Source organism: Chelonoidis abingdonii, chromosome 19 (assembly GCF_003597395.2).
Source record: "Chelonoidis abingdonii isolate Lonesome George chromosome 19, CheloAbing_2.0, whole genome shotgun sequence".
Lineage (NCBI taxonomy): Eukaryota > Metazoa > Chordata > Testudines > Testudinidae > Chelonoidis > Chelonoidis abingdonii.
The window spans coordinates 43,068,044-43,079,994 of NC_133787.1; the positions used below are offsets into that span (position 1 = coordinate 43,068,044).

Sequence of the window (11,951 nt, forward strand, 5' to 3'; positions counted from 1 at the left end):
GAGTGGGGCACACAGGACCACTAGGGGGTCACAGACTGGGGTTCAGAAAGGCAGTGAGGCTACATGGCCACACTGGGATGTCGGAGGGGGCTGCAGGGACCAATCCTGATGAGGGTGAGAATGCAGGGACAGGGGCAGATGTGCCACACTGAATGGGAGAGGCTTGGGATCAGCCAAGGTCTGCATGAGGGAAGCTCCTCAACTCCCTAAAAATCCTGCCCCGGCCCTGCAAAAAAAACCCCTATTCCGGATTTCTCCCACCCACACCCAACAACCCTCCAAATTCACTCCAGGCTCCTCAGCTCCTCCCTTATCCCTGACTTTCCCAAACCTGTGCACTGCTTCTTACAGATGCAGGAAATACAGTTCTGTATTGTAATTTACATGAATCACTCAAAGTTCTGTATTAATATACCCAGTAAGGAATAATTTTTTTTTTTTGGTCTGTATTGTTACAGACAGACATACTTGGTGACATATTTTGAAATCAATTACCAAAATAATTGAAAACACACAATATAATCATGCCACTTTCAACAAAAAAATATGCAGAATTTTTAATGTTTTGGCACAGAATTCCCCCAGGAGTAATGTAATGCGTCTCCTGTAGCTCTTTGTAGCACAGGATATTAAAACACTGATTTGTTAAGTTAGATTGGTCAATAACTAAATCAGGATGTTTTTAGTGTTATTAACCAATTGTAGCTGATAAGACAGTAATACTTTGTCATTTTACTGTGAGAATATATATAATTAAATATTTCCCATCCACCTGTTTAAACATTTTTAGCTCTAGAATAGCGGTCTCCAACCGTTGTACACCCAAGATCACTTTTTGAATTTAAGGGCAACCCAGAATCTACCCTGCTCCTTCCCCAAGGCCCCACCCTGCTCACTCCCCCACCCTCACTCACTTTCACTGGGTTAGGGCAGGGGCCGAGGGGTCTGCAGTGTGGGAGGGGGCTCTGGGCTGAGCCTGGGGCAGAGGGTTGGGGTGCAAGCACCGGGAGGGTGTTTGGGTGCAGGATGGGGCTCCAGGCTTGGGCAGTGTTGCAGTGCAGGAGAGCATGCAGAGTGCTGGCTCTGAGAGGGAGATCAGGGCTTGGGCATGGGGCTAGAGTGCAGGAGAGGGAATGGGTGCTAGCTCTGACAGGGGGGTTAGGGCTGGGGCTTGGGTGCAGGAGGGGGTTTGAGGTACTCGCTCTGGGGCAGGGAATCAGGACTGGGGTGCAGGAGGAGGTTTGGAGTGCTGGCTCCAGGAGGGGGCTCAGGGCTGGGGTATGGCCTCTCGCTGGGCAGCACTTACCTTGCTTGGCTCCCAGCTGGCAGGCACAGCGAGGCGGCCCCACACTGCTCCCAGATGGGAACAATGCAGTCCCTGAGGGAGGCGGGCACATGGCTCCACACATGGCTCCTGCCTGCAAGCATCACCCCTGCATCTCCCATTGGCCACAGCTTCCTCTTCCCAGCCAATGGGAGCTGTGGAGGCAGTGGTTGCAGGCAGGAGCAGCATGCAGAAAGAGACCCCACCCCCACAAGTGTGGGGCCGCAGCAGGCAGGAAGCCTGCCTTCGTGGCAGCCATGCCGGAGATCATGATCGACTGGGTGATGATCACTGCCCTAGAGTAAATGACACATGATTTCACATGACTGTGGCTCTTTTGGATGATGCTGATTGCTAATTTGGCTCCTGAACCACAGCGGTCCGAGTGTCACTACACTAAATAGTTTGATATATCTGCAAATGGAATACAATAGGCCAGGGTTGCCTGTGGTAACAGGGTCTGGACTTCATGACCCAAGAGGTCAGTTCCAGTGCCATGTTCTTATGTTTTGCTGAAAGTGTCAACTACAGTAAGGGAGGAGCAGGAAGGGCTAACCACAATGTGCCCATGAATGACAAACCAGCCTGTTGCTGGCTGGCCCTGCAGGCCACTCTGCAGAGCGGATGTTATGACCAGGAGCAACACCCAACTCAGTTAATCACTTTCTGCGAACGCCACCACTTCAGCTCCACACAGATGCCCTTTCCCCAGGGGAGCGGGCAGTGGTGAGTGGCTTCGCTCACCGCCCCCAACCCCTGATGACATGCAGCCTTTCAGACACAGCTGCTTATGGTCCTGGACTTTATTAGGAACTAATCTACAAGATACAAACCAATCAAAAACCATTAAAGAAAAGCTGTTTGAAAATGTTATGTACAGGTACATTACACAGAAGAGAGCAACAGTCATCTTCTAAAGGCCTTTCCCGTGAGCAAGAACAGCACTGGCTAACGACGGGGTAGATAGAGAATGATGCAGCTCTGCCTACTGATCTCTGGTCTGGCCACAAGCATCTTCAGCTGCGCTGAGTCCAGTGGCACCAGTAATGCTGCTGCCAAGTACCCAACTAGAACCCTGCTCTTTATCTGCTGCTCTGCCAGTGTGCGCTCCCAACAGATCCGCGCTGAAGACAGACAGGAGAGACTGTACAGCACTGCCCTCTTGTGAAAGGGAAACAGCCCCCCTCACCCAAAGAAAGCAGTAAAGGCCACAAAGGGCTCCCTGAGAATCCAGTGGGACTAAACAAGGCCATCAGCTTCCTAGATAAACTCTGCAACTGGATCCATGGCGAAGCCAGGAAAACTGGGCAAGTATAAGGTGCAGCAAAACCTCTAGGAAGAGCCTACTTCTACTTGCCATGATATTCCCCATCTCAGCCTGAGCAGCAGGCTCAATGATCCTTTCAAAGGGGATTTCCATCACCCTCAGCTCTCTGTGCCCTATGTGTAGGGTGGGCACCCTCTGGTGTCTCTCCACCTGGACCCACATTCATAAGGAGACACTTGTCATTCTTCATCCTCCCTCCCTCTCCCATTCCTGTGGAAGACACTGCAAGAGCCATGGAGAGAACCAGGAGTCAAACCCAGAAGGCAGAACAAGACTTTCTTGTGGAAGTACTGACTGACAGAGCTGTTCCCTGCTCCAGTCTTACCGGATCGCCCACAGTTCCCCTCCTGGAGCAGCAGATACCAGGACAGCAGCATTTGGTATAAGAGAAAGAGCATTCATTTTAGGTTAATACAGGAAACTGATTTCTAAGAGAGTCTGTTTCACAGAGAAGCAGCATGGTCCCAGCTCCCAGACCACACACTAGTTACAGCCAAGTCGGTCTTAGGTTTTCTTCTTTAGCTCTTCAAATCTCCGAGAAAGATCATCAAAATCAATATCTTCAGACGCAGAGGTGTTGGCACCAGCAGATGCCGTTGGCAGTGTATCGGGCACAGATGGTAATTCGGGCAGCACAAAGTTATCATAAATATCTGGAGTGCCAGTTCCTGGCTTTGTGGAGGCTTCTGGCTTAGGCCCAGGACCTATTTATGATGAGAAATCCAGAGTTACAAGCTATGGACAAGTGCTCCTATCCTGGCTCCCCATTCCAGGCGAAGTTAAGGCCAAGCAAACCAAGACACCAATCAGAAAGGCTGTGGAACTCCTACATTTTTAAAGAGACTCTGAGCACTGAGATTCCTGGCACCAAAAAGCTACCACGGTGCAGCACAGCATCTGGCACTCAGCAGAACCACATAGCTCCAACTGCATTCAGATACCCTGGGGAACCCCAACAGGTCTCAGGTGAGAATGATCCTATAGATCATAGAAAACACTTGAAGGAAGCTGCATTCTATGGCAGAACACTCCTGGTCATGGGTGGGCTGAGTAGGTGGAGGTGGGTCAGTCTCTAGCCAACAACTGAAGTATTAGGAGGTAGAACTCCCTGCTACAAGGTGCTAGCGTAGCTAGTTCTGCAGGTCATGCTGCCCTGAACAATAGAGATAAGTCCTGGCATTGACCACTGTTGGAAGACAGGATACTGGGCTAGATGAACCTCTGGTCTGACCCAGTCTGGCCGTTCTTAGGTAAGTCTCAGGCCAATGAGTTTCTGAATTCCGGAAGCCCATCCCTTCTGCCAGTCCAAGGAGACAAATGTCATATTCTCCAAAGTGCGCTTCATGTCAAACCTAGTTAACTCTTGAATGCCAAGTGAGCAGAGGCATATGAGCCCAACCCCGGAGCTCTTGTGGGCCCAATCCACACATCAGCATTCACCACCAACTATTTGGACTATCCTCCTCAGCACAGAAAGCTCCACCACATTGCTGGAAGCAGCAGGCTGGAGCAGACAAGGGACCTATTTAATCTGGAATCCCATCTCTGCCTATGGTCAATGCCCCTGCTGAGTGTCCAGACACCACTATGATGGAGAGTGCTTCAGAAATGCACATAGCATCTAATTGTTCACTGGTGGGGAACTGCTAATGAGCTTTTACTCTGAAGCATGTGGACAGCTCAGTAATTCCTGGTATCAGTTTAAAAACTGTTGCCTTTTAATTTCACTCTGTGCCCCCTTGTTCTTACCGATTCAGAAGGGAGACTGATCTAGTCTGATCTTCTGTGCAGCACAGGCCAGAGACCTGCCCCAGGATGATTCCTAGAGCACAGCTTTTAGAACAACCACCTCTCAATTTAAAAACTGTCAGTGATGCAGAGTCCATCAGAGCCCTTGGCCAAGTTTTCCAATGGTTAATTACTTTCACCACTAAAAATGTACGCCTTACTTCCAGGCATAGGAGAAGAGGTGAGAGGCGCACAGGGCCCTCTCCTGTATCAGTGAGTACATTATATATCTACCCTACTCCTTTCCTTTTACAGCTCTCATCACCTTACTCTTCTCTGCTGGGAACTGAATAGTCTTGGACTTTTGACTCCCCACTTCTCCTTTCGGCCACCCCACTTCGAATCATCCCCATGTGTTAGCGCTTCCAGTCTGGACTCAGAGCCCGCTCCATTTCTGGGCGGATGTTTCCAACCAGACACATTGTTCCCTCCTGAGAGAAGCTTCATTGGACCCAGTGCCTCCCTGGCATACTCACCAGCCACCTGTGCAGAAGACACATCCTTGTCAGTACTAAGATCATCAACCTGCAATAGACAGACAGAGTCACTACACACCCAGACCTGACTCCAAGCAAGCAATGCCTGGGGCTGTCCTCCAGGTGCACCTCACCGACCATAGCACCAGCACCACGTGGAGACGGGCAGCTTCCCTCTGCCTTGCTCAGATGAGGAGCAGTCACATGTAAGCCCCAGTGCCAGCACAGACATGCCCCATACATTTCTCTTCCCTTCCTGAGACAGAGGCATGTTCTCCAGCTCAAACAACAAAGCAGCTGTCCTCGGGGGAACCTGGAACTGGATAACTAGGATTTATCCAAATGCAGAACAAACATTTATCATCAGGTGGGGAAAGAGAAGACAAGCCCCGAAGCTGTTCCTCTTCCCTCACAAGGCAGGGGTAAGAAGCTATGCCACATGCAGCAAGGAAATTCTGGAGTTCCACATGGTTCCCACCTGATGTGGGGCCGAGGTCTGGCCAGGGGCGCGGAGAGAACCCACTCTAGATAATGCCCCATCCCACCAAGCTAACAGAACTTGGGCACAAAGCTCCAAGCAGCAGCTATTGCATTTCTGTGACAAGGGGCACTGAGCCAGCATGCTCCGGGACCGAGCCACACGCCCACCCATCCATCCATCCCTCTCAGTACAGTCCGAGGACAGACACACGGATGTAGTCACAGGACAGAAGAAAAGCCATAATGAGGCCATGGTAGCCACACACACCTGCATGCTCAGAAAGGCCAAAGCTGAAGTCTCCCTCCCTGTCCCCTCAACGACTCGGTGAGGGGTAGGGAAGAGTTTGTTCTGTATAAATCGTATCAGCTGGCGTCAGCCAAAATTCTCTAAGGTTAAATATTAAATTGATCCAAGAGGGATAAGTCAAACACCAAAGGTGGCTGCAGATGGCAAACCTGATAGGTGGAAAGAGGCAGACCCTTTATAGTCTGCCTGTTAAATACATGGCAGCTCAGGAGAGTCTGCTACAGTTTCATCACCACCAAAGCCATGAAGTAACACATGCTCAGTGTTTAGAGGCCAGCTCTCCGCCCTGGGCTGAGTTGGGAAGCCTCAGGAACTGCACGCATCAGAGTTTGCAATGCAAGCAGCGCCAGAGCCAGCCATTCAGAAACGAGCAGTTTGGGAGGAGGAGGTGTTCAATGAAAGTTTGCCTTCCCTCTGGCTTCTGTTCTGCCCTCTTCTCAGGACTCTTGCTGCTGCTTATAAAGAAGGCTCAGGCACTTACAGACTCATACGTTGGGGGAGCTGCTGGGATTGGAGGTGGATGGATGTTGGTAAAAGGCTGGTAAGTCCCCACAGGTACTCCATTGAAGATCTCCTGTAAGCGGGGAGAGAAAAGTCAGCAGAGCCAAGGGTGGAACCGGTGGGATAGTGCAGCAGCTTTGGGTTTCACTGTATCATCAGTGATCACTGTCGTGTCTGGAAACGCACTGAAGGATATATATCGGCCAAGAAAACATCTCAAATATGCCTCAGACACTGACACTCCAGTGGCAAGCCCAGCCCGCACCAGAAATGGTTTTACTCACCATGGGGAATCCAGTGCCTCCAGGTACTAAAACCTGAACATTATATATTCCAGTGCACGCAGCTATCCGGCCAAGAGAGGAGAGAATGCCACGGCCCCAGCTCCTGAAGCATTCCACCCACATGCAGGGGCCATAGCATGATGCAGGACTCTCTTCGGGAACCTGGGCAGAGACCCTTCCAGGCTTGTACTGAATGGCCAGAGGTTTACTGCCTAAAACCTGGACACTGCCCAGGCCCAGGCTATCCGGGCAGAACGCACACAGGCACCAATGGAGCATTTGCTGGGAATGGGATCCTGCTGCTGAGTGGCTGGACTGCCTCACAGCTTGCCTGCCCTGTGGAGAGCCCATCAGGCTCCACAGTCAGAGGCAGAACCTTCCCCCGCTCTCTTTCCATCCTACAGGCCTGGCAAGGAGGAGGAGGTTTCCCCTGAAGATCTCTGGTCCTTTCCCCCTCCCCTCACTAGCTCACAAAGAGTTCCTGCCAGTTCTTCTCTGTGTTCGCCACCTAAAAGAACTTACCTGAGTTCTTCAGTCTGTCTGGGCTTAGGGCTTCAAGCAGCTGCTGCCCCAATGAGAGCATGCTACCGTCAGAGAAGGGAGAACCCTCTCTTCCCACAGGATTCTCATTCTTTTAAGACAGAGGAAGGCTGCTGGAGCCTATGGAAGGGGCAGTGGGCAACATCAGCCACGCTGGCAATGTCTTCAGTCCCCGGCAGCGCCTCACCCGCAGACATCCTTCAAACCCGCCAGCTAGCAGGCTGCCCCGCTACTTACGCCTCTCCTTTAGTCAGCGCATAGGCTCCCGGGCGGCCAGACACACACTCACCGGTCCCTTTATAGGTGGGTAGGGCGATGGCATGGGCATAGGCATTGGCACTACTCCATCAAGACCAACCAGCGGGGCCGTGAACCCACCGCCCCCTCCTCCACGTCCACCTTTCTTCTGGTCATCTATGAACCCGACGTCGATCAGATCCGCCTCAACACCAGTTGGGGCTTCAGCCTGAGGGGGGAGAAAGGGCTCGTGTTGCTAACCCGGAGAGCCTATGGCTGCCTTTGCAGTGTCAAGGTGACCCCCCTCAGTAGGGGAGGTACCCGTGCCTGCTACAGCAGCATATGGGAAGGGTGGAACAAGAGGCAGGGTTCCTGGCTACTCCAATGCCCATCAGAGGAGTGTATATGGAGCAGGTGAGAGGACAGAGCTCACTGCTACCTCAGTGCCCACTAAAGGAGCCCAGGGTGGGAGCTGCTGCAAAGCACAATGCAGTGCCAGAAGAATGAGGGAGATCGTTTGGCTGTCAGAAGAGTGGCAGGAGAAGGTACCAGCTCAGAGGTCTCCAGTTCTGTCCCACTCACCATCACCACCGAGTCAGGTTCATAGGGCACGTTGTAGTTCTTCGCAATCTCGATCAGGTACCTCTCCACCAGGATTTTGGGAGGGGCCTCCACACTCAGCTTGTGCATCAGCTGGAACACAGGGACAGAGCCATCAGCCAGCACAGCAGCAGCCAGGAGCTAGCATCCCTGGGCTACGCACGCAGCTGTTGGGCAGCTAGGTGCAAGGGCTCCAGAGTGAGGCAGCTCCCTAGGACAGGGCTGCTGGAAGACTCTGCTCAGTGGCCTTGCTCCTCCAGCTGCTGCCAGCTCAACAGTAAGTGCCAGCCCTGCTGCATACTTCATGCCGCTGCGAGTCTGCACCCCAGGACTGCCCCAGGCGACATCTCAGTAAGGGGGGTTGCTTGTGCTATCTCAGCTCTGAGCACTCCCCAATGTGACACGAACCCTGGGAACAACGTGTGTGTCTGTATGTGACATGCAGCCCCCGCCCTGTCACTTAGCCTTCCCTGCTAGGCCGTTACCCTGTCATTGACTGTCCCAATCTGGTTTGTCCTGCATAGCTTGCCATACTCCTTGCTGTACTTTGCACACAGTTGGTCAGCAACCTGCAGCGGAAAAGAAATTCTGGACAATTTGAGCAGAACAACAAGTGTTTAGTACCCGCTCATCATCTGACTTCCTGTCTATTACAGGCCATGACATTTCCCCAGGTGCCCCTATATTGAGCCCAGTGACTGTAGTCACACTAAGCCATTTCAACTCTCAGGAAACTAAGATCTTCTGAGTCACGGAAAACAGAAGAGACTGAGGTGCATCAGATACGATATATCCAGATGATTCCAGCAGGTGATCCACACCCCATACTGTACAGGAAAGCAAAAACACCCCCAAAGTTCCCTGCCAATTGAAAATGGGAGAAAATTCCTTCCCGACTCCAAGTCTGGTGATCAGTTGGCCCTGAGCATGTGAACGAGAAACACCATTCAAGGAAAGAGATTCTCTGCACAACCTTGGTGGACTCCCAGGCTGTCCTCTCCCCAGCTGCGGCCAACCCCCAATGCATCAAAGGAAGGTAAAACAACCAGAATACATACAAAGCTTCCTCCCCACAATTCCACACACACCTCAAATGCTGTCCATGGTGGCTTTCGCACTGATGCACTCTCATTCCCATGCCCTGGGTGCCCCAATCAACCACCCTACTCTGACCTCAAGGGTGCAGTCCTCCCCACAGAGATTCACCCATCTCTTGTTCCACACCGCCCAGGCTGGGAATATAAGCCTCTGCCCAGTAAACAGTCCCCAAAGGCCGGGGAGGTTGCCCCACAATCAGCACTGCAGACACAGCTCTACTCACAATTTTCAGCTCAGCCACTTCAGACTGTAGTCGTGGGGCAGCCCAGATTAGTGTGGAGACGGCTTCTGCCAGGCCAGTGTCCAGATCCCTACAGAGACACGAATCCGTAGGTTGCCCACCCCAGCTCTGCTGCTTGTGTGTGCAGCTCAAGAGCTGCCAGGTCTGAGACACCCCTATCTTCCCCAGAAGAGCTGCCAGTCTGCCTGAGCCAGGGCAGATCTTTAGGGGTGTGTCTACACTGCACTACGCTGCCACCTGGCTTGGGCTAAGGGGCTGTTCAATTGTGGTGTAGACACGCAGGCGCAGGCTCAGGCTCGAACTCAGGCTCTGGGGTCCGGCGGGGGTGGGGTGTCCCAGAGCCCAGGCTCCTCCCAAGCCTGCACATCTACACTGCAATTAAACAGCCCCTTAGCCTGAACCAGCTGGCATGGACCAGCCACGGGGGTCTAAGCACAGTGTAGACAGGCCCTCAGAGGGCTCAGCAGACTGACACACACACACACCCAGCCCCCCTCCATGGGAAGCCCATGTCAAACTCTTGCTCTGTAGATAATGCCTTCCCAGATCCCAGCAGGTCCTTCACCCCACTCGCCACAGGTAATTTTGTATTCAAGGTCTTACTTCATAGACTGAATCAAGCCAAAGCGAGCTAAGAGCAGGTCACAGTACAGCTCCAGGATCTCCATGGCCTCCACTAAGTAGTCTTCTCGGATGATGTGCTCCACACGGATCCGTGCTCGTTCATCCTTCCCTGATGCCAGGTAATCTGCAATCTCCTTCCTTGCCTTCTGGGCTAGCTCAGCTACAGGACAAGGCATGAGCGCTGGTTACCCAGTGGCCAAGAGCTGCCTGCCACCACCAGCCCTGGAACTCATCTTATTCACTAGCTCCTTCCTCTCCTCTGGTGATGGCTTTGTAAAGCCCTCCCCCATCCTCATCCTCCCTCAGGAGCACCTGTTTGTTTGGGCAGGGGCCAGGGACTCCAGGCTTTCTGGGAGGTGCTAGAACACCTTTGGGTGCTATGGGCAATAATAAAAATGGAGGCACTGGGCATCCAGACACAGGAATCCTTCTGCCCGAATGTCTAGGGAGGAAGAGCATGGTCACCCTCAGATTCCACCTCAGGGCCCAGAAGCTGCCCCCCTGCAAGTCCCAGGCTGTGGATTAAAGGCCATTGTACCAAGGGAGGAATGATCACTCACATAACCCTTGAGCTTGCTTCAGCTACAGCTTTACTGAAGCCATCTTATCAGCTCAAGGTCCTGTCTTACTGGTCACATGCCAGAAAGAATTAGTGGGGAGACCCCAGGAGACTCTGCACCTTCTAGGTCTCATCACCCCATCTCAAAAAATATATTGGAATTGGAAAAGGTTCAGAAAAGGGCAACAAAAATGTAAGGGGTATAGAATAGCTGTCATATGAGGAGAGATTAATGACTGGGACTTTTCAGCTTGGAAAAGAGACGACTTAAGGGGGGATATGATTGAGGTCTATAAAATCATGACGAGTGTGGAGAAAATAAATAAAGAAGTATTAGTCACTCCTTCTCATAACACAAGAACTAGGGGGTCACCAAATGAAATTAATAGGCAGCAGGTTTAAAACAAACAGAAGGAAGTATTTTTTCACATAATGCCCAACCTGTGGAACTCCTTGCTAGAGGATGTTGTGAAGTCCCAGGCTATAACAGGATTCAAAAAAGAACTAGATAAATTCATGGAGGATAGGTCCATCATGGCTATTAACCAAGGTGGGCAGGGATGGTGTCCCTAGCCTCTGTTTGCCAGAAGCTGGGAATGGGTGACAGGTAATCATCAAGTGATTCATCCCCTCTTCTATTCATTCCCTCTGGGGCACCTGGCATTGGCCACTATTGGAAGACAGTATACTGGGCTAGACTGACCTTTGATCTGACCCAATATGGCCATTCTTAGTTCTAGGACACCCTGGGAACAGGGCATGATTTAAGCCCTGAGCCAATTCTATTTCCAGGGAAAGCCAAGAGCCCCAGATACATTGCTCTGCAGCTGCCTGTATCTTCCCTGCCCCAGTCCTCAGCCTTTCAAGCACTGCAACTTTTACAACAAGATGTAAACACCAACTGTGAGAACAGGGCTGGCACAATCAGCTGGGCCCAATTAGCAAGAGCAGCGAGTGCTGGGGTCAGGCAGAGAGCACGGTAGAGTTGGCTCTGCAGCTACCACAAGATACCCACTTTTCTTTTTCTCCAGCAGTTTAAGGCGATTGATAACCAGGCGCAGGTTGACTCGCAAACGCTCAGCCTTGAACCCGGAGCCCAGCATGGCGTCGAGTTCCTGCAGGAAGAAGAAAGGAGGGTCACTGGGCCTCCTGCAGCCCTCAAGTGTCCCAGCCAGTATAGAATCACCTCCTCCACCCCAATTCACCAAAGTCTTGGATGCCTGAAAGACATGAACAGAACAGAAGTCTCTGTTCTGCTGTTTGTGCTAAAGCCCCCTGGAGCACCCAACCCTTCCTCTTCAGGACACTCCCACACGCCACCTCAAGTGGAATAATCCTGCTCCACAGGCCTGGGAACAGGAGTTCCTTCTGAGTCGACTGGCTTAAATGACCTATTTCAATCCTGAATAAGGCCCTACTAGAATCGCGAGATGATTGTCAAATAATTGCAGCTGAGCTGCGGACAAGACATGGAAAAAAAATCACAGAAAAGTGATAATGGACCTTTAATTGTGGTAATTTGGAAAAGCTGGGGTAAACTTATTTGTTTACAAAAAATTTTCTGG

At 51.7% G+C, this 11,951-nt stretch overlaps 1 protein-coding gene across 2 annotated transcripts; it reads right to left on the reverse strand.

Annotated features, from left to right (window-relative positions):
- Positions 1 to 2,112: 2,112 nt before the first annotated feature.
- On the reverse strand, positions 2,113 to 11,537 carry IST1 (IST1 factor associated with ESCRT-III). 2 transcript variants are annotated; one of them, XM_032804060.2, is made up of 9 exons: positions 11,402 to 11,537; positions 9,807 to 9,987; positions 9,186 to 9,273; positions 8,350 to 8,433; positions 7,847 to 7,957; positions 7,317 to 7,493; positions 6,188 to 6,276; positions 4,916 to 4,964; positions 2,113 to 3,355 (listed from the first exon to the last, which is right to left on the reverse strand). In XM_032804060.2, exons 1-9 carry the CDS (start codon positions 11,487 to 11,489, stop codon positions 3,170 to 3,172), a joined length of 1,053 nt encoding a protein of 350 aa, XP_032659951.1. In that variant the 5' UTR covers positions 11,490 to 11,537; the 3' UTR covers positions 2,113 to 3,169. The 2 variants fall into 2 exon arrangements, with proteins under 2 accessions (XP_032659951.1, XP_032659949.1); XM_032804058.2 differs by having other exon boundaries at positions 6,184 to 6,276.
- Between the last annotated feature and the right edge of the window lie 414 nt (positions 11,538 to 11,951).

Excerpts from the sequence above, each read along its gene's own strand:
- IST1 (XM_032804058.2), bottom strand. The coding sequence starts at position 11,489 with ATGCTGGGCTCCGGGTTCAAGGCTGAGCGTTTGCGAGTCAACCTGCGC. Across the intron at positions 9,988-11,401 it reads ACTGCTGGAGAAAAAGAAAA|CTGAGCTAGCCCAGAAGGCA; the intron begins GTGGGTATCTTG and ends CTTGTCCTGTAG. Across the intron at positions 7,958-8,349 it reads TTGGGACAGTCAATGACAGG|CTGATGCACAAGCTGAGTGT; the intron begins GTAACGGCCTAG and ends CCTGTGTTCCAG.